The sequence below is a fragment of the Hyperoodon ampullatus genome (assembly GCF_949752795.1).
Source record: "Hyperoodon ampullatus genome assembly, chromosome: 3".
Classification (NCBI taxonomy): domain Eukaryota; kingdom Metazoa; phylum Chordata; class Mammalia; order Artiodactyla; family Ziphiidae; genus Hyperoodon; species Hyperoodon ampullatus.
The window spans coordinates 35,618,731-35,641,550 of record NC_136916.1 but is presented as its reverse complement, the minus strand read 5'-3'; the positions used below and the strand labels follow the sequence as shown (position 1 = coordinate 35,641,550).

Genomic DNA, 22,820 nt, shown 5'->3' with positions numbered 1-22,820 from the left:
ACTCTCCCTGTTTTACAAAGAGGTTGTAATAAAAAAAGATGCCCAAACCTAACAAACCAAGAGAGCGGTAGAATGAGGTGCTTATCTTTTAACTCCTGGTCTAGTTGTCTTTCCCGACATGGCAGGAAGTCTTGCTCAGAAATCTGGAGGATGTCACTCTAAATGTCTGAGCTCACCAATCATTAGATTATTTCACTCTTTTTAACCTCTACATGGCTCTCTGTAACCCTACAGATGGTACTTCCCTGACTAACTACAGCAAATTCTTGTCAAGTAAGAAGATATAGTAGAAAAATTAATTACTACCTCCATTTTAATCAGCTGAAAGGAGATTACATATACAAATGGCAGTGATAACACTGTACATAGGAAAATGCTGTTACAGAGATTGGGAATGCAGTAAACTGGCAAGAAGTTACACAGGCTAGTAGTAGTAGTTCTTATGATTTAGCTTCTAGGCTGTACTGAACCAGTAACTCTCATAACTACCCTACCTGATGTTCAAAGTAGATGTGTTCTCTCACACATAAAGGTTTTAGAACTTACACTAAGTCAACATCATGCTACTCGTTCAGAATTCATTTTAATGGGTCTCTGCTTTCTTTAAATGCACAACTAATATTTATTTTTATATTGCCCTGTGTCAAAGGGCTTTCAAAGAAATATAGACTAAAGATAATATAATAAATGTTACAATAGTAAATGTTCTCTGACTGAAGATTTCCAGCTTCACAGAAACTTGTGAGCCCTACAAACACACATATGTGTTTGTTTGGTCTTTTTACATACTGCCAAATGCTTCTTTAGTCCTTTACCTAATCTGATATCACATTTCTTATGTTCTTGTGGCATTCTTTTTTTTTTTTTTTTTTTTAATGTTGAGCCTTCTTTTAATTTATTTATTTTCATTTTTGGCTGTGTTGGGTCTTCGTTTCTGTGCAAGGGCTTTCTCTAGTTGTGCCAAGCGGGGGCCACTCTTCATTGCGGTGCACGGGCCTCTCACTGTCGTGGCCTCTCTTGTTGCAGAGCACAGGCTCCAGATGCGCAGGCTCAGTAGTTGTGGCTCACGGGCCTAGTTGCTCTGCGGCATGTGGGATCCTCCCAGACCAGGGCTCGAACCCGTGTCCCCTGCATTAGCAGGCAGATTCTCAACGACTGCGCCACCAGGGAAGCCCATTGTGGCATTCTTAATAGTCTGGGATTAAGACACTTAATTAAGTTGTCTTTAGGTGAATTTCTTAAGCTAAGTCTTGGTTCTCTTATGGGGATATCTACCTCATAGTAGTGTTATTATATATACTCATTCTAACTTGATAATCAAGACACATATACATTATTGATAGAATGTCATATATGATACATATATTCTGCCTAACTTGTAACCAAAGAAATTAATTCAGTTAAATATTTGTGCTTATTAAATTGAGAATGATTTTTAAAAGTTTGAATCATCTCTTTTAATGAATATGTGAGAAAACAAGTATTCTCTTATTCTGGTAGTGGGTAAGATAGGATAGTTAAATCTTTGTAATACAAAGCTTTAAAACATGCACATGCTCCTTGACTCAGAAATATAATTTCCAGAGACTTGTCCTAAGGAAATAACAATTAAGCCAAAAGAATGTTTCTCAGAGCATTCTATTATAGTATAAAACTGGAAGTAAAATAAATGTCTTATAATAGCAAGTAGTTATAATTTATAAAAATAGGTCCATGCCATAAATTACCAGATGGCTATTACAAATAATGTTATAAAAACATACTGACTGCCATTGAAAGTCTTCTAAAGATACAGTGTTTAGTGGGGAAAAAAGGTTGCAAAACTGTATATATTACAAAAATTATGTATCTAAACATATAGGTGCATATTCATGATGCTTGTATGTCTAGGGATGTTAATCTTTCTACAGTGAACATTATTACTTGTATAATAACTGTAACTCTGTTACACAGGTGAAATTAATATATAACATGAAGGTCAGTCCATTCTCTCTTTTAAATAAGGATAGTTTAAATAGTTTACAGTATGAGCAAATTGTTTTCGGTGCAAGGAACACTATTTAAGGGTCCTCTATAGTCAGTACTTCTATTCTGTGGTGAAGGAGCAATTAAAAAAATTCTAATTAGTTACAGACATTTTAATAAAATACATTAAAGATGAATTATTAGAAAATTAAAATTAAAAGGCATCCAAATACAAACCTCAATTTTAAATCAGATTCACAAACAAAAAGTTACTCTAACAAAATGCTAAAAAAGTTTCTAAACTCTTGCTCTCAATTTCTATATCTACCTTGTCATTGACAGGTAACAAACAGTCCACAGACCATGCTTTCAGTACTGCTTGAAATGATTAAGAAATCTTTTTGCAGTGGACTAACAACCGTATTAAGTGGACTATATTTTGATCAGACATCTGGAGATTCTTCTGCAACAGAAAATATTTCTCTAATAAACAGGAATATTTGGGCTCTTTCTCTACTATACTTATTAGTCTATAATGTTTTTCTAATGCTAATAGACATTTTCAACAAAGTCATATATCATTTTAAACCATGATTTTCCAAAAGAATCAAATACAATCTCATATAGTGGAATTAAGAGAATTAATATTCTTCAAATCATGGGGCAACAAGTAGTCATTAGGGCATTCCAAAGGGGATATGCCAGATATACAGATTCACCTGGCTGATGGAAAATGTAAATGTTGGTATTGAGAGTTTAAGTTGCCTGTTTGCTCCCAGGGTTAAGCTGAAGAAAATGAAACAGTTTGCCAGTCTCAAACTGGCAATGTGAATATAGTCTCTTGGGGAAAGGCTGAGTGAGCCTGTGCCACTCTACCTGAGGAATGAACCAACGATGGATTTCTGTGGACTCAGGACAAAGTAATAAAGATTATAAACATCTTACTTTATGTCGAGATTAAAAAGAATTTAAGTGTCAACTGATTCTCTGAAAATATGTAGCCTGGTCTCCGGAAATAAAGGTTCACAGTCTAGCAGTTTATTGTCAAAGGCAAAAAAAAAAAAAAAAGGAAAGTGCTATGGATCAGAAACTGAGGATTCCCAACCAGTATTTACATTAATAGAGGGTAGAGAAACACTTTAATTATTCAATTACAATGTTTTTAAATTGCTGCAAGTTTAATCTGTTGGTACACCTAGTACAGTGCCTTACATACAGTAGGTACTCAATAAAAGTTCAATAAGAGTTCAACTCTTTGAACTGTCATAGAGGGGTAAGTCAAATGCTTTATTCTTAAGTTTTAACAAGTGAGAGGTGGAGAGCTAGATCAAAAATATGATGAGCAATGAATGATTTAGCATGAAAGGAATAGACAGACTCTAGTATTAAGCAAAAGACAGAGGCAGAATCCAGAACTACAAAGAAGCCTCAAGAGAAAGCTGTGAAGTAGTAAATGAAGCTTCTAAAATAGTCAAAGGGAATAGGAAGATGCAACTTTGTAGGACTGAAGCCTTAAAGGAAAAAATTTCTCACTGAAAGCTAAGAATGGTGAAATTGAATCCATGAAGAAGCTTGGAGTATTAGATTCTTCTTTTTCCCCACCTCATACAAAGTGTGTGTTTTTAAAATTGAGGCATTATATACACAAATTGAGGCATTATATACATAATAGTGCATAAATCCCCATGTGCAAGCTTGATAAATTTTTACATACGTACAAACCCACATCAAGGTACAGAACATTTCCAGTGCCTCCTACCAGTCAGTAACCCCACCACCACCTCCACCTACCACAAACTGATCAACACTGATCAGCTTTGCCTGTTTTTGAACATCATGGGATCATACAGAATGTACTGTCTTGTGTCTGGCTTTTTTCACTCAACCTTATACTTTTGAGATTCATCCATATTTTTGTGGGCATCAGTAGTCTGCCCCTTTTTATTGCTGGGTAGTACTCCACTATACAAACATACTACAAATTTGCTTATCCGTTCTCGTGTTGATGGACATCTGCGTTGTTTTCAGTCTTCTGCTATTATGGATAAAGCTGCCGTAAATGAGCATTACTGTACAAATCTTTTGGTGGACATAAACACCCATTTCTCTTGGGTATATGCCTAGAACAGACTGCCAAGTCACAAGGCAGGCGTGTGTTTAACTACAGTAGATCAGGCCAGTTTTCTAAAGTGGTTATATCGACTTACTCTCCTATTAACGATGTTTGAGAGTTCTCATATAAAGTTAAATTTTAAAAAGCTCTTTAACTGAAACACAAGAGCTTTAAGACTTTTTGGTTTTTGTATTGTTTTTTGTTTTTCCATTTTTTAGAGCAGGTGTAACATAAGCAGAGTACTCACACCTCGGGGGATACACAAGATGATTTTAGGGGGTCTGAGAACAAAATAGTACAACTTCTATCTTAGTTTCTTATTCTTTCACCTAAAAAGTAAATTTTACTAATATCCAATACATCAATTAACACTAGTTTGCTTATTTACAGTTATATTTATTCACTTTACGCATACTGTGACTTACTGCCATTTGTGTGTGCCTGGTTGAGTAGAATTATGGAACATCTACTTCTAACAGAATTCTCGCTAAATGAACAAGTGGCTAAAGGAGTCCTACAAAGATGACACTAATAATGTAAGCACAAGCAAACAAGGAAATGGCCAAGCTGACAGTTCTATTCTATAATATCTCTTTAAAAGATAAAAACTGTGACAATCTAGTCAGATCTCACAAGGAGGAGGCAAAAAAATTCCAAAAATTAGTACTTTTTAAAATATAAACTTAATCTAGTACTATTAATGACATTTTGCCAATAAGAATTTTAAAACATAAAATATCATCTATATCATCTGTCATCCCTATTAGTTTTTTTGTATTTATCTTATATATAATAGTACAAAGTACATGTATATGTAATTTTAAAGAAAATTTACACATATTAGAGATGCATGCTCTATTTTTTTTTTTTTTTTTTAACCAACAAGGTACACAATCAAAAGCCTTCAGAGGGACTTCCCTGGTGGTTCAGTGGTAAAGAATCCGCCTTCCAATGTAGGGGACTCGGGTTCAATCCCTGGTCAGGGAACTAAGATCCCACATGCCGTGGGGCAACTAGGCCTGCGCACGCGCCACAACTGGAGAGAAGAAGTAGAGAGAAGCCCGCATGCCACAGTGAAAGATCCTGCGTGCCTCAACTAAGACCCTATGCGGCCAAAAATAAAAAATAAATAAAATATTTTTTAAAAATTAAAAAAAAAAGGCTTCAGAGACTTGTTTTAGCGTAAGTATTTTTTAGTATTAAGCTAGTTAATCCTTAGGCATAAATGAACTTCTAATTTTTAAAGTCATATACAGTAAGTATACTCCATTAGAAACAGCCAGTTGCTATTTAATGTTAAAATAATACATCTGAAAAGGGAGGAGGACAAGAATCAACTGGGAAGAGGCAAAGGGGAACTTTCTTGGGTACTGCTACTGTTCTGTCCCAGTAGGGGCTTGCATTACACCAGTGTATACATTTGTCAACTCACTAAATGGTACATTTAAGGTAAGTGTGTTTCAGTCTATGTAAATTTTACCTCAAAAGGAAAAATAAAGAATCTATTAAAAATATTGACCTCTAGTTAATGAAATATATTCTGGAGTGTCTAGGAGTAAATTATCTGCAACTTACTTTGAAATGCATTAAAAAAAGATGGACTGCTGTATGGATAGAGGGATGGATATGTGAACAAATAGGTGATATAGCAAGTATAGCAAAATGTTAAGTGCAGAATCTAGGTGGTAGATACATAGTTGTTCACTATACATTTTTAAAATTCTCTATATGTTTGAAATTTTTCATGATAAAATGTTGGACAAATAACAAATCTACTTAACAGCCGAAAATTTTAAATAGTGTAGTGATACAGGGGAAAAATTAGAAATTCAAAAAGCAAAAAAGATAGGAACATTCAAGTACTGCTGCTTAGTGCTTTTACATACACTAAATCTGTGAGGTGAGAATTATCCCTATTTTACAGACTAGTAAACTGAAACTTAGATTACAGAACACACCCTGGGCACAGAGTGTGAAGCTCAGCCAAAAGCTGAAACCAACCTGATCAAATTTACTAGATGTCTGAATTCTCTAGGCTCACATTCCTCACAAGGGGATTCCTAGGACCAAAACAAATGTCTTCTCTACAGCAGAGAAGTCACTTCTCCATGCCATGTGGACCAGCTCTGACCATCAGAAAGCTCCTCCCCATAGCCTGAAGAAATGTTTCCTCCATGTTCTCCCTCCTATGCTTCATTCCTTGTGACCATATATTGATAGAATCCCAACATGGCTGGCCTTCATATCAAGGGATAATATTTGAAATTTAAATAAGTAGGATTCCCCCCCCCATACTTGATAATATCATCATCTACAAAGCTATAGCTAGGTATAAAGTGGGGACACTATCTCACAGAATTGGGATGAAAATAAAATGAGAACACTGACACATTCAACTGTAACAGAGAGTAGGGACTCAAATATCTCTTTCTTTTTTTTCTAACCTTTACCTTTCTTTGGAAATTACAACATGCCACTCACTATAAAATATTTTTTAAAAATTAGAGAGACTTAGGTCCTTCCCTTGAGGAGCTCACGTTAAATGTGAACAGACACACATTTTTTCCCCTGTATTTACTGTATCTTATCTAACAATGTAATTGATTTTATTTCCTCATTTTATTTTCCATTTTGCCTTGGTTTGGAATTATAACTCCTAGGAATTTTATGTACAATTAAATATACAACTATGACTACTTCTGCAGCACTTTTTTGTTTCAAAATTACTACAGGTGGCCAACATATGCAAGCAACATGTTAATGAAATTTTAAGTCTATTTTCTTTTTGACTCTCAGGAGATATTTTTCAGAGGTAAGATTAAAGAAAGCCATTGTGTTACAAGAAAATGACCAACTGGTGATAATAACTTTTAATTCACTTTTAACTATGTATAAACATATGTGCCCTATAGCTGTTTATTTCTTACTTGACGAATATACTCAAGGGGTTCCCTAAAGGACTCCTAAAGTAACAAATCTTGCCCCAAAGCATTATGGCACTGTAGTAGGAAAAATAACCCATTATTCCACCATGAAAACTTTGCCTTATTTAAGGAAAACCTACAGTTCAGATGTGGAGAAAAGTTATTTGCACAGCCTCACGAAATCTGAATAAGACTGTTTTTTTCCCTTGAAATCTGAGGTTGTTAGTGTTGGAAGGAATCCTAGAGATGATCATTTTACAGTTGCAGAAATGGATATTCAGACAGTTGAGATGATTAGCCCATAACAGAGCCCAGACCAGATGCCAGGGTCCCCCAATTCCTGACCCAGTGTTCTTTCCATTTTACAATCATGACAAACTAAAAACAAAAGAAGTGATTATGTCCATCCATTACTTCAACTTCACTAAATTTCAGTCTGGCCACCCATGATGTCATTTCCTTATGTGAATGGGTGTATTTGGGGGAGGGGGGAATCTCAGTACCTTCACTTGCATATAATACATTTTTAGAGCCTGCACTCATATTTATGCCACTATTTCCCATGTCTACTTCTATTCCTCAAGTTTACTAACATAATCTTCAACATGCTTTGACCCTCCTTTTCACTGTTTCTTATTTCAAGCAATTAACTGCCAACTGTTATAAAATAAAAGTAAAAGGGATTTATTTTAAGACACAAAGCACACATGTTAGCAAAGGGCCTAAAAAAATTTAATGTTATGTATTACACGCAGATGCTTTCTAGAGAAAAAGCCCAGCGAAAACCCTGCTACACAGAAAGAGAGCGCTATTGTGGACTGTTGTGGGAGGCCGAGGATAAGGTCTGGGATCTGACCTAAAACAAACATGGAGGTGAAAAGGCACGAGGAGCTTACAGGACACACCAGCCAGTGCCAAGCTGCAAGCTCCCGGCTATTTGGTGTCAGTTTAAAAGAACCATGGGCACCAAGGATGCACGTACCCCAGGACAAGGATAGGGCAGGCGGGGCACCGGGAATCGCGCTCAGGGAAAACTCAACAAGTCTGGATGGCGAAGGATGCAACGAGAGATGGATGAATGACTGCCAAGAGGCTCCTGCTGGCTCTGAATGACCACTACCCCTTTCCAGGATTTGCGCCGCGGGCGCCCGCCGGCTCTCCAACAGCCATTTGCACTACGCTCCCCTACGTACCCCGACGTTCGCCCGGGACCGCGGTGTCTACCTGCCTGGAGCAATGGCTCCACTCCAGGCCCGCTTCCCGGCGGCGCGGGCTCCCGGTCACCACCGGCTTTCCGGGAGGAAGGCAGCGGCGGGCCTGCCGGGGCCGGAGCCGCCTTCGAAAGTGGGCGGAAGGATGGCGGCCCTCGCGGGGTGCGGGCGCGGCCCAGAACCCTCGCCTCCGGCGCGGCCCCGTCCTCCCTGCGCAGCGCCGCCCGCGCCCTCAGCCCCGGCCGCATTCGGCCGCTCGCGGCGGGCTCCGCGCTCCGGGCTGTGGCGAAGGGGAAAGGGGGCGGGCGCGCCATCATGAAGGGGAAAATGGTGGGCGGGCGGGCCCGCGCGCGGCCGCCGTACTCACCCGGGCCGGCCAGTGCGGGTAGCCCTTCATCTTGGCGAAGACCAGGTCGCCCGCCTTGTACTCGCGGGGCCGCGGACGCGCCATCCCGGCCGCTCCCCTTCCTGGTCGTCCTTGGGCGCCGCGAAGATGCCGGGAGGCCGCCCCCCCGCGGGCCAAAGGACTGCGCCGCGCTCCCCGCGGGCCTCGAGCCGGGCGGGCGGGCGGGCGGACGAGCGGCCGCTCCGACGAAGGGAAGCGGCGAGGCGGCGGCTGGGGCGAGGGGTGGGCGGGGGGCGCAGCAGGCCCGGCAAATCACCGCCCGGCAGCGGGGGAGGGGAGCCCCCGGCCGCTCGGCTCTCCCCGCGCTGAGGTTCCCCGCCGCCGCCGCGCGCTGCTCACAGGCGCCGCGTCGCCTGCCTCATGCCGCCGCCGCCGCCGGCGGCCTCTTTCCCGGGCTCCCGGGCGCGGCGCGAGCACCGGGCCTCGCGCCTCCTCCGAATTCCTCCTCGGGCAGCGACCGCAAACACGATCTTATTATTGTTCTCGCGCGCGCTCAACATCCCCCCCACCACCACCACTTCCCGCTCCCCACCCCTCCCCTCCAGGGCCGGCCGGTTAATTCCTAGGTACACGGCCGGCTTTCGCGCAGAAACCGAGCGCGCCAGCCCGGCTGCTCGGCGGGCGGGCGGTGGGTGCGTCTTCCCCCAGCACCGAAGCCCGCGCCGGGCGGGCGGGAGCCCCTACTCCAGAGGCCGCCTGCCGCCCGCTCTCTTTTGTTCTTGGCCCGGAGCTGCCAGCCGCAGCCCAGCCAATCACCACCTGGCCGCCCCCCTCCCCACCCGTCCGCGCCACATCGGGGGCGCTCCCACCGGCGTCCCCAGTCCCACGGCCACCTCCCGCTGACTGGTCCCCTCCCGGCTCCCGGCCGCGGGCCGCTTCTGCGAGTGCTCTCGGGTGAGTGGGGCACAAAGGCGGTCCAGGCCGGGGGGCCGGCCGCGCGAGGGGACCCGCTACCCAGAGCATCAGGCTGCTGGAAAGAGCACCGCTCTGGAGTCAGCGACCTTGTTGGGGTCTCACCCTAGGCCTGCCCTTCACAATGCGGTGTGACCCACCCAGGGCAAGCTAACCGGAGTCACCGGAGGTTATCTAATTTGCCAAGCGGGACAGTCAGGATTCGAACACGGATCTCCATAACTCCAAAGTCCGAAAGCGGTTATGCTTTTCCATGCGTGGGCCTTATAGGCCTGTAGTTTTGTGAAAGGGACTTATTCTGGCAGGTCACTCGTTTCCAATCCTGGCAACATTTTGGACAAAGTTCTTTTGAATCTGCCCAATGAATGCTGCCTCTCTCATCATCCTGAAGCTCATCTTTAAGAGGTCAGCTGACGCAGCTCCTGAGCGTAACGGACTTTCTGTGGTCCTCATCTTGTCTCCTTGTTTGTGTCTGTCCCCTCTTCTAGGCTTTCTTGCCCTCTCCCCCTTTTATAGAAGCTACAGTTCCTCCCAGCATTTGCCTTCCTCACTTGCTGTGTAGAATTGTGCGTGTGTTTTAACCCCTGCTCGTGTTCCTTTAATGGGGCTTTAAATTCTCTAGGCTTCCTGTGGATTGTTTCATAGTTCTTAACATTATCTACTAATGCATTTCCTTACTACTTGCATCTGGTGATTTTCCTTTTTAGATATTTACCCTTCCTCACCAGTCCTACAGGTTCACCTTTTCCTGTTTTCTCACTGTAGACTAGTCTAGGTCCTTTTGCCTCTGTTGCAAGAGCCTGTGTAAGTCTTAGTCCCTTCGGGCTGCTATAACAAAATACTGTAAATACTGTAGACTGGGTGACTTATAAACAACAGAAATTTATTTCTCACAGTTCTGGAGACCGGGAGGTCCAAGATCAAGGCATAGGCAATTCATTTGTCTGGCGAGGGCCTGCTTCCTGGTTCACAGAAAATAGTCTTTTCTCTGTGTCCTTACATGGGGTAAGGGGTAAAGGGGAGGAGAGTGAGGGAGCTCTCTGGGATCTCTTTTATAAGAGCACTAATCCCATTGATGAGGGCTCCATCCTCATGATCTAATCACCTCCCAAAGTCCCACTTCCAAATACATTGGTCATTAGGATTTAACATGAATTTTGGGAGGATACAAACATTCAGTCTATAGCAGCCTGCTAATGTGTCTCCCACTTCTAGGACTGCCATGTATACCTGTCATCATGTCATCATGCCCTGCTCATGAACCTGTGAATGGTTCCTATATCCTCTTATGCCAAACCCAGATCCCTCTGACCAGCTGCCAAAGCCCTAGCTTTTGGCTGCTCTCCCCACATGGTCCCGCCTCCCTCTGGGCACAGATTAGAGATAGGGGAGAGGAGAGAAATGAGAGGGGAAAGGTGGTCAGTTGGAAGCCATGGGAGGACTTTAAATAGGGGAGGGGCACGATCATAGTTTGGGTTTAGACAGATTACTCTGGGGGCCTGTGTGGAGGTGGATTTGAGGGTGAGAGTCTGGAGGCAGGAGCTCAGCTGGCGGGTGGGGGGCTCTCTCCAGAAGAGAGAAGACAAGGGCTGAGACAGGCCTTGCTGACTCACTGAGCAGTATGTAGCAAGGAAGAAGGAGTCAAAAACTCTTCCCTGGTCTCTGGCTTAAGCAATGGGATGATTAGTTTTGACATTCACTGAGATGAGGAAATCCATGAAGAATGGGCAATTTGGAGATGAGATCATGAGTGGTTTTGTGTGTTGAGATTTCCTGGGGTATCCAGAGAGAGATGCTTTAGTGGAGAGCTGAATACACAGCGTAGGGAAAGTGGTCAAGGTAGAACATAGAGACTTGAGTGACTTCAGTAGATAAGTGGCGGCTGAAACCACGAGGGGGGTTCCTAGGAGACCGTGTAGAATGTAAAAAGCGGTGGTGAGGATGGAGCCAGGTAACACCAACATTTAAGGGTCAGGCAGAAGAAGAAGAGGAGTGTGGTCCTGTAGGAACCAAAGAATTAAAGAATTTCCAGAAGGAGGGAGATGTCCAGATATATGTCACAGGGAGGTCAAGTTAAGATAAGGGAGGCGATGGCTCCATTTAATCTGGTGATTGAGAAGTATTTGGTGTCCTTGTTGGGAACTGTGTCACTGAAATGGTGATGAGAAGAAACCAGAGAACAGTGGCTTGAGATGGGAGTGAAAGGTGAACATGTGGAAGCAGGAAGTGTAGACAGCTCATTCCCAGCAGTGGAGAAGGAATAGCCCAAAAGCATGCAGGGAGGGTTGTTCTGTTGTGATTATTTGGCTGGATTTTAAAGATTAGAGAAATCTGAGTTTGTTATTAGGAGAAGGAGCCAGTAGAGTGGTCGAAGACAGAGTCCAAAGAAGGGACACCTGATGGGGATTTGGTTATATCGATAATGTGGAGATTTCTCCCAGTCTAGGCTTTGGTTTCAGGTTTTTAATTGAGCCTTGGCCTGACGGCTCAGCACACATTTTCTGCCTGCCTCTCCTGCCGTACCAAGTCACACTTAATGACACATGCACAAGGGATCCCCTTACAGGCTCCCTCAGACTGGTCATCGGGAATCTCCTAATGTGCTTGGCTAAGAGCCCACCTGTTTTGCAGCCAGGTTGGATGCAGACCACCTTGTCAACACAGTTTTGCCAGGGATGAAGCATTGCTCTGTGGCTTTCACTGCAGACAGAGCTTTCAGACTGGGTCCTCTGCTTTTATGCAAAGGATTGTTCTTATGGCTATTCCAGAACAATGCTCTATTCAAATATTTAACAGATAATAAGTAACCCTTTAGAGATACCACTAAGACCATTAAAAGAATCTGATATATTTTAATCAATGTGGCCCCAAGAGCTGGTCTATTTGCTATGTCAAAATAGAATACATTAATTTTACCTGAAAATTGGAAGGATCTCCATTCACAAATGGTGATAATATCAACTTCCTTTGATCACCTGATTTCAGCATCCTCAAATCCCGATGGGCTACTACATCTCCCTGCCCTTGGCTACCTGATCTTTTTTTTGCCACTCCTTACTCACACATCCACACATGCTGTCAACCCTGTCCTGTGTTCACCTTCCCCTTTCATATCTTGGCTCAGCTTCTGATAAAACTCTTTAAACAGTTCCTTCAAATCTTGTCTCCCAATTCACCCATTCCATGATGCTTCAATTACCTACAATCTATTCCTCCACCCAAAATTATATATGAGATTATATATCTAAAGCACTCGGAACAGTGCCTGGCACATACTAAGTACTCATTAAATGTTAGTTTATATTGTTGTCTTTGTTGTTAACATGGTGTGGTGAAAAGAATTATGGAAAGGGAGTTGGGAAAATTTGGTGTTATACACACAGTCAGTATGTCAGAAGGGCACTCCCTGGACTTCGCATCAGAGTTCATTTCTATTACTTTTGCCACTAGGGTTATCTCTCAAATGTCCTTTGACCCAGTCCCAGAAGAACTGGTCTCATATTCTTTTTTTTTTTTTTTTTTTTTTTTTTGTGGTATGTGGGCCTCTCACTGCTGTGGCCTTTCCTGTTGCGGAGCACAGGCTCCGGACGCGCAGGCTCAGCGGCCATAGCTCACGGGCCCAGCCGCTCCGCGGCACGTGGGATCCTCCCAGACCGGGGCACGAACCCGCGTCCCCTGCATCGGCAGGCAGACTCTCAACCTCTGCGCCACCAGGGAAGCCCTCATATTCTTTGAAAGAGAAAGGATCATAAGATATTGACACCTGTGTGACAGTCAGATAGAAGAACTGTAATATACTACTTGTGGTGAGAGAGGGAACTGCCACCTCAGTGTGAGCACCAGGAACTTCTAGGTTGGCAAAAGGCATCATAAACTCAGCGTGGGCCACGATGGGGCAGGGTAGGGGTCAAAGGTTGGGGTCAGCATTGCTGGAGGGAGGGTGGGTAACAGCAGCAACTGTACTCAGGCCACAATGTATAGAAACAGAGGGCCCCCCAATAATGACCCTAGATGCACGTTAATGTTCTCTGAAGACATACTTGAGTCACCTGGATCTTATTTGGGGAAGGAAAGGGATATTGTTTTGGTCCTGGGAATTTTCCTCCCTGGTACTCAGAGTCCAAGGCTGTTTCTATTAAGACTGTTCTCATTCTTCTGCCTTCACTGTCCTGTCTCAGGCTGAGAAACAAACTGGAGAATTTTAGTGAGTTATCAGCTTTTTGGGAGAAGAGGTGATTCAATATGTAGAAAGTATTAAAGATGAAGAATTTGAAAATTTAGCTACCACTTTGGCTAGTATTGTTCCAATATTTGTGTAAATGCTGCTGAAGAGAGCCTTGGATCAACAGTTAGCATTCATTTCTTCATTGATTTATTGAACAAATATTTGCCGAGTACTGCTATGTGTCAGTCATTGTTCTAGGACTAGAAGTCATGGACAACAAGGAGGATGGTGAGGGAATCAAAAACATGTCAGATGAAGTAGTGTTGTAGGGGTTACGAGAGGCCAGTGTATCTAACGGTAACCATCTGAAGGGCTGCTGTGTGGAGTGAAGGATGTGGGAGAAACGATGCGTTGCTAGCTCTAGCCCTAGCCATTGTTAGGCGTAGTAACTTCCACTTTCACCCTCTTGGAATCCTGGCCCACCGTGTAAATACAGTAAGTCCCCTACATACAAACGAGTTCTGTTCCTAGAGCATGTTCAGAAGTCCAATCTGTCCGTAAGTCCAAAAATGTTAGCCTAGGTACCCAGCTAACACAATTGGCTCTATAGTACTGTACTGGAATAGGTTTATCATATTTTTCACACAAAAAAATACATAAAAAACAAACAAGCACAAAAAATAGAGAAAACATTTTGACTCTTACAGTACAGTAGCTTGAAAAGTACAGTAGTACAGTACAACAAACAGCTGGCATCCAGGGGCTGGCATCGAGTGAACAGGCAAGAAGAGGTACTGACTGGAGGAGGGCGAGGAGGTGGGAGATGGTAGAGCTGAAGGATCATCAGCAATAGGAGATGGAGGGCAAGCTGCAATTTCACTCACTCCTGACGTTGCTGGCACAGGTTCTGGTTCCTTGCTGGAACCAGGTGCACGTTTGCGTCTTTGAAATTTCACAACTTGAAGGGGAGTTACGGTAATTACAAATACCCTTCTGGTATGGAAGGGGAAGGGGTACGTGGAGAGAGACAGGCCCTGGAGAATGAAAGACTAGAGAGAGAGAGAGAGACACCTAGACAGCCCCCAACTCTTCTGATCTCCCTACTTAAGGTTCCAGACATGTGAGTGTAGCCATCTTGGGTCTTCCAACCCCTGTAAGCTACAGGCAGTCCTTACTGAGCCTGGCTCAAATTGCAGAATCATGTGCAAGTAAATGGTGATGATTGTTTTAAGCCACACAATTTGGGGATGGGTTGTTATGTAGGGTTTAATTCGCAGATTAGATACAGCTAAAGAGAGCTTGTGATCTGGAAGATAGGTCAAAAGGAAAGATATTCAGACATAAGCCCAGAGAGATTAAAGGAAGGAAAAAACAGAAAAGAATGTAGTATAGCCACACCAGCTTTCTACTGGTTAGTATTTCTAAGGTATTTTCTATCTATGAGATATGGTGAGAAAGTCTAATATGAAGTCCAAATGTTGAGGAGAGAGAGAGAAAATGGGATAGAAGCAGTATCTGAAGCCATGATGGCCAAGAATTTTCTAAAACTGATTAAAGCTATCAAGCCATGGATTAAAAAGTATTTTGAATGATGGATTACTTGGTTTATATATATGGAGAAATAAAAATTCACAAAAAGTGAGATGAGGTGCATGGAATAAAAAGGCCCTAGATCCTAAGATAGTACAGAAAGTGGGAAAAGCACTAACATATTGCATTTTAATAATTTAAAGGTTCATGTCATGATCTGTAGGATAACAACTAAAAGAATAATAAAAGAATTCTCAACTAATGGGTGCAATAAAATAGTAAAATAATACAGAACCCAAAAAGGTAAGAAAGAAGAGAAAAAGGACATAGAATAGTGGATTAAGTATGAGATAAATATTCATAATTGTTTTAACCCAAAAATATCAGTGATCACATTAAAGGTAAAAGGAACAAATACTCCAATTACAATTAAAAGACTGTAAGACTGGATTAAAAAGACATCAGCGTTATGCTTTCAAGAGAGGTACTGTAAGAGTACTGAAAGTAAAATGATTAACAACAAAAAAAACCTTGCAAATATCAATAGAAATGGCTTTACTAACATCAGACAAAATAGACTTTACAACCCAAAGAATTACTATAGATGAGTGGTTCTCAAGTAGGAGCGATTTTGCCCTCCAGTGGACATTTGGGAATGTCTAGACTTTTTTTTTTTTTAACATTTATTTGCCTGTGCCGGTTTTTTTTGTTTGTTTGTTTTGGCTGCGTTGGGTCTTTGTTGCTGCCCACGGGCTTTCTCTAGTTGTGGCGAGTGGGGACTACTTTTCATTTTGGTGAATGGGCTTCTCATTGGGGTGGCTTCTCTTGCTGTGGAGCACAAGCTCTAGGTGCGCGGACTCAGTAGTTGCGGCACACGGGCCCTAGAGCATGAGGGCTTCAGTGGTTGTGGCGTGTGGGCTCAGTAGTTGTGGCGCACAGGCTTAGTTGCTCCGTGGCATGTGGGATCTTTCTGGACCAGGGATCGAATCTGTTTCCCCTTCATTGACAGGTGGATTCTTAACCACTGAGCCACCAGGGAAGTCCCAGTGCCGGGTCTTAGTTGTCATATGCTGGATCTTCGTTGCCACGAGCAGGATCTTCCTTGCAGCATGTGGGATCTAGTTCCCTGACCAGGGATTAAACCTGGGCCCCCCCGCATTGGGAGCTTGGAGTCTTAACCACTGGACCACCAGGGAAGTCCCTATTCATATGGTTTTGATTGTCATGGGTAGGGTCGGGATGCTACTGGCATCTAGTGGTAGAGAACAAGGATACTGCTAAACATCCTACCGTGCACAGGACAGTACCACCATACCCGCTCAACAAAGAATTCTCCTGCCCAATATGTCAGTAGCACCACAGTTGAGAAATGCTGCTATAAAGGGACATTACATAAAAATAAAAGGGTAAATTCACCAGAAAAAAATCAAAAGCTTAACACATGCACTAATAACATTGCCCCCAAATATATAAAGCAAAAAGTTTACAGAACTACAAGAAGAGACAAATCCACATTTATGGTGGGATATTTCAACAAAGTTCTCTTAGGAACTGATAGAAGAAGTGGACAAAAAAAAAAAAAAAAGAATAAGAATGTATGTGATTTATCAAAAAATCTACAAACAATAAATGCTGGAGAGGGTGTGGAGAAAAGGGAACCCTCTTGCACTGTTGGTGGGAATGTAAATTGATACAGCCACTATGGAGAACAGTATGGAGGTTCCTTAAAAAGCTAAAAATAGAACTACCATACGACCCAGCAATCCCACTACTGGGCATATACCCTGAGAAAACCATAATTCAAAGAGAGTCATATACCACAATGTTCATTGCAGCTCTATTTACAATAGCCAGGACATGGAAGCAACCTAAGTATCCATCGACAGATGAATGGATAAAGAAGATGTGGCACATATATACAATGGAATATTACTCAGCCATAAAAAGAAACGAAATTGAGTTAGCTGTAGTGAGGTGGATGGACCTAGAGTCTGTCATACAAAGTGAAGTAAGTCAGAAAGAGAAAAACAAATACCGTATGCTAACACATATATATGGAATCTAAAAAAAAAAAAGTTCTGAAGAACCTAGGGGCAGGACAGGAATAAAGATGCAGACGTAGAGAATGGACCTGAGAACGTGGGGAGGGGCAAGGGTAAGCTGGGATGAAGTGAGAGAGTGGCATGGACTTACATATACTACCAAATGTAAAATAGATGGCTAGTGGGAAGCAGTCGCATAGCACAGAGAGATCAGCTGGGTGCTTTGTGACCACACTAGAGGGGTGGGATAGGGAGGGTGGGAGGGAGACACAAGAGGGAGGAGATATGGGGATATATGTATTTGTATAGCTGATTCACTATGTTATAAAGCAGAAACTAAAACACCATTGTAAAGCAATTATACTCCAATAAAGATGTTTAAAAAAAGAATGTATGTGATTTAAGTAACGTAAGTAATAAACACAATCTTATTGATATATTTAGAACACAGTACCAAATATCTATAGAATACACATTTTCAAATATATATGGAACATTTACCAAAACTTACCATATGCTGGTTCTTAGAGTTAATCCCGACAACTTCCAAAGGATAAAATTAGGCATGGTGTGTTCTCTGCCCACAGTGGAATTAAGCTGTGAAGTCAGTAACAGAAAGAAAACTAGGAAATTCCAAAATATTTGGAGATTAAACAATATTTTTAGTGTCTAATTTTCAATAACCCATGAGTCAAGAAATTACAGTGGAGATCAAAATATATTTTGAAGTGAATAATATTGGAAACACAATGTATCTAAACTTGTGAGATGAAGTTAAAGATGTGTAGAGAGTCTTAAATGCATATATCAGGGGGAAAAGGATGAAAAGCAATGATCTCAAGCATTCATCTCAACAACTTAGGAAAAGAACATAAAGGTAAACCCAAAAAAGGAGAAGGAAGGAAATAACAAAAAGCAGAAATTAATAAACCATAAAAATATATCCCAGGATAAACAAAGCTGGTTTTCTAAAGGGCTAATAAAATGGATAAGCCTCTGTCAAGACTGATCAAAAGAAATAGAGAAAGAACAAATAACAAATGAGAAATGAAAAGGGGGACATCATTTCAAGTTCTACAGATATTTAAAATAATAAAAAAGTCATTGCAGACAACTTTGTGCTGTTACATTTGGAAATTTAGATGAAACTGACAACATACTAGGAAAACACTTCTTACCAGAATTCAAACAAGAAGAAAGAGAAATGTGACTAGTCCTAAATCTACTACCGAAAGAAATTCCATCTGTAAGTGAAATCTGCCCCCAAAGAAAATTCCAGGCCCAGATGGCTTCACTGGTATATTACACTAAACATTTTAGGAAGAAATAGTGCCAATTCACAGAAACTCTTTCAGAGAATAGGAAAAGAGAGAAGACTGGAAAGTTGTTTTATGAGGCCAGCACAATCTTAATATCAAAACCTGACAAGTATATAACACAAGAAAGGAAAACTATATACCAATCACTCTCATAACACAGATAAAAAAATCTCAACCAAAATATCAGCAAACCAAATGTTGGTATACATAAAAAGAATAATATATCATGACAAATTTGAATCTAATCCAGAATGCAGGTTGTTTAACATTGAAAATGTCATTCACAACATTAATATAGTAAAGGAGAAAAATTACATGATCCTTTTAAGAAATTCAGGAAAAGTGATAAAATTCAGCATATATTTTTTAAGCAACAGCAAACTAGGTATAGATAGGCACTTTCTTAATAGAATAAAGGGTATATACAAAAATCTATAACAAACATCATACTTAATGGTGAAACATTGAAAATTTTCCCTATGACTGTGAACAAGGCAAGGATATCTGCTATAACACCTTCTATTAACGATTGTTCTAGATACTTTAGCTTATGAATTAAGATAAAGAGAAAAAACAGGGACTTCCCTGGTGACGCAGTGGCTAAGAATCCACCTGCCAATGCAGGGGACAAGGGTTCCAGCCCTGGTCTGGGAAGATCCCACATGCTGTGGAGCAACTAAACCCATGCACCACAACTACTGATCCTGTGATCTAGAGCCCGCAAGCCACAACTTCTGAAGCCCATGCGCCTAGAGCCCATGCTCCGCAACAGGAGAAGCCACCGCAATGAGAAGCCCGCGCACTGCAACGAAGAGTAGCACCTGCTCACCGCAGCTAGAGAAAGTCTGCGCACAGCAACGAAGACCCAACGCAGCCAAAAATAAATAAATAAAATAAATAAATGTATAAAAAAAGAAAAAAACAAAGTATGAGGATTGGAAAAGAATAAATGTACTGTTATTTGCAGATGACATAATTATGTATGTACTAAGTCTAAAAGAAACTATAGATAAACTATTAGAATTAATAAGTGAATTCAACATCACCAACAAAAGGTCAATATAGAAAAACGATCAATTGCATTTCTATACACCAGCAATAAACAATTAGAAAATGAAATTTTAGAAATGCTATCATTTTCAATAGCATCAAAAACATCAACTGCTTAGGAATAAATTTCATGAAAGATTTATTAGAACTTTGCACAGAAACTATATTATTTAGAGAATTTAAAGAACTAAATAAATGAAGAGATATACCATTTTCATAGGTCATATTGGAAGACCGAATATCATACACGTGTTATTCCTTCCCAGGGTGATGTATGGAATCTAATTAAACCAAATTAAAATTCCAACAATTTTTTTTTTGGGGGGGGGTGAAAATTGACAAGCTGCTTTTAAAACTTGTATAAAATGCAAGGAGGTAACAATAGCCAAGACAACACTAAAGAAGTGAGTAAAAAGACAAACCACACAGAGTGTGAGAAAATATTTGCAAGACATGTAATCAACGAGGGGCTTGTATTCAGAAAACACAAAAAACTCCTACAGATCAATAAGAAAAAGCAACAATCCAAAAGAAACATGGTTAAAAAACTTGAACAAGCACTTCACAAAAGATGTTAGGCCTATGGAAAAAAAAATGAAAAGCTTCTCAAATCATTAGGTATCAGAGAAATGCAAATTAGAATAATAATGAAATACCACTATCTTCCTAAGAGAATGGCTAAAATTAAAAGCACAAACAATTCCATGTGTCGGCAAGAATGTGGAGTAATTGAAACTCTCAAACACTGCTGGCAGAAGTATAAGTGGTATAACCAATTTGGAAAATAATTTATCATTATTTTACTGAAGTTGAATATATTTACTAAAGTTTAATATAAAGCAATTCAGTCCGTAGGCATATAAATGTGAACATAAGTACAACAAAAGTCATGTACAAGGGTTTTCTTAGAAGTGTTATTCATAATAGTTAAAACATGGAATAAATCCAGATGTTCATCAACACTAGAATGGATAAATAATGGAACAGTCATATAATAGAATAATTTATGGGGTGCAATACCCATAAATACCATAAATACTACCACATGTAATAATATGGATTAATCTTATAAACATAATGTTGAACAAAAGTAGCCAGGCACATGAAAGAATAAGTACTATGAGATTCCATTCACAAAAAGTTCAAAAGTTATCCATGGTATTAGAAGTCAGGATAGTGGTTATCTTTAGGAAGGAAGATGGAGATAATAATTGGGAATGGGCACAAGGGACTTTTGGGTGCTGGTAATGTTCTGTTTTTCCACCTGGAGAGTGTTTACACAGGTGTGTTCACTTTATGATAATCACGCTGTACACATGGTAGGCATGTTTTTTCACATCTTTATAATTGTTATACTTGAATAAAGTTTATTTCAAATTAAAAATGAATATTGGTGGACTATGGCTTAAAAATTCTGAAATCAACTCCATGTACATGCCTTTATGTCTAATGTTTGCTTTCCTTGACAAATCCCTAAAGGATGAAGGGGATTTCTGACTTTCAAAGTGACTTCAGGAAAGGGAGATAATTCTTAGAAAGTATACAGAATCCTTTCCAGATCATTAAGGACCACTTACCAATAAAGTTTGAACTTCTCAAGGAGAGAGACTATTTCATTTACTTCTGTATGCCCAGCACCTATCACAAGGTCTGACCTAGCTTTAGGCCAGGGATGGCAAATAGATTTCACTAACTGTGCCAACTCCAAATTATTAATAATGGCTACCTGGAACACCATGTAGGAGAATGTATTCTGAAACTGCATCCAGGATCAGTGGGAAAGATTCTGTGTTCAGTTAGCAGTGTCTGCCATATGTACCAGATAAAAAATGATGGCACACACAACACGCACTTGTCATTTTTGGCTTAAAGATGCCACAACCATGGGATCTTGGTTGATGATGCAGAACACTCAATTAAGAGAATTGTTTGCCCACGAACTCACCATAGGACCAAAGGCTTTTAAGCTAATAATGGATGATATCAGAGAAAAGTCAATGAATCAATCTGTAGAAATAATTACTGTGGAGGAAGCAAGTTTTGATGGGAAGAAAAATAATAGTAAAGGATGTTGGCAGTAAGTCAAAGTGAAATGGAAAGGGAATCAGAAATAGTACTTATGACCTCCAGTGTCTAAACATCAACTTTTCCCAAACAAATACTTCTTTTTTAGGATATTCACAAGCAGGTTTCCTAACATTTGTGAGACCCAGGTCAATAGTGTAAATTGAAGCCAGGTATCATACAAAAATATTTAGAAGTTATAAGTCAAGCTAACATACTGTTAGATAAAATATGTTCTGCTCACTTAATTTGGCAAGCGTACTTTCAAGATGATAAAACTGAAAAATGTGTAAGCAGCTATAATCTTTATGTGATTGAAACATGGCAAAAATCAAAGATGATGAATTTAATTATTATCGTGCATGTCTGCCTGTTCTCTTGACGGTCCAGTGATGTTTGGGTGAGTAATAAATTAAAGGTATACATGGTTAATCAATTGTTTATATATTTACTCCATAACATTTATTTTCCTGCCTTCATTTCAGCAAAATCAAGATTTCCATAACATGCATTTTATTGATAACGATGTCAATTTGACATTACTAATGTCTGTAATATAAAACTGTAGTTCTTGGATGATTTTTAAATTTTTTTAAATTATTTCAATTTGGAGAAATGTTGCTCTGCTGGGGAGCGGTAACAACTGTAATTGCCAATATTCTCAAAGCAATACCTACATTTGGAAAGAAACCAAGAATTTTACATATTTTATATATCATGTATATCATGATATGCAACAATGGGGTTGCATATATAAAATGATTATTACAGAATATATTATAAAAATATTTTAATTTCATCATATACTGTTAATATTTATTATGATTTTTATAATCTTCTAAAGGAATATCTGTATACATACAGTATTTATTCAGTTATTTTCAAATATTTTTCAATGTTGAAATATTCTATAGAAAACCAAAGTAGCAGTATCTTGCTTGATTGGTGCAAATTTCTCTTTAAAAGAAGACTACTTCTTGATTTAATTTGACCAGAAAGGGATCTCCACAGAATTAGTTTTAGGATCATTTGTAAGTAAATCCTCTCCTTCAGAATCAAGCAAATTGTCTGTTTCCGTGTTCTGGTATCCTACTATTTTATTGGACTATCACTTATTTT

The 22,820-nt window shown here is 40.5% G+C and overlaps 1 protein-coding gene across 2 annotated transcripts in view; it reads right to left on the bottom strand.

Annotated features, from left to right (window-relative positions):
- Positions 1–8,882, bottom strand: part of HDGFL3 (HDGF like 3) — a 76,847-nt gene extending 67,965 nt beyond the window's left edge. The window contains exon 1 of one of the 2 annotated variants that reach the window (XM_079700837.1): positions 8,581–8,882. In XM_079700837.1, the coding sequence (XP_079556963.1) occupies positions 8,581–8,664 (84 nt within the window). In that variant the 5' untranslated portion in view covers positions 8,665–8,882. The remainder of the gene's footprint in view (positions 1–8,580) is intronic. The other variant, XM_079700836.1, reaches the window with a different exon arrangement.
- Positions 8,883–22,820: the final 13,938 nt, after the last annotated feature.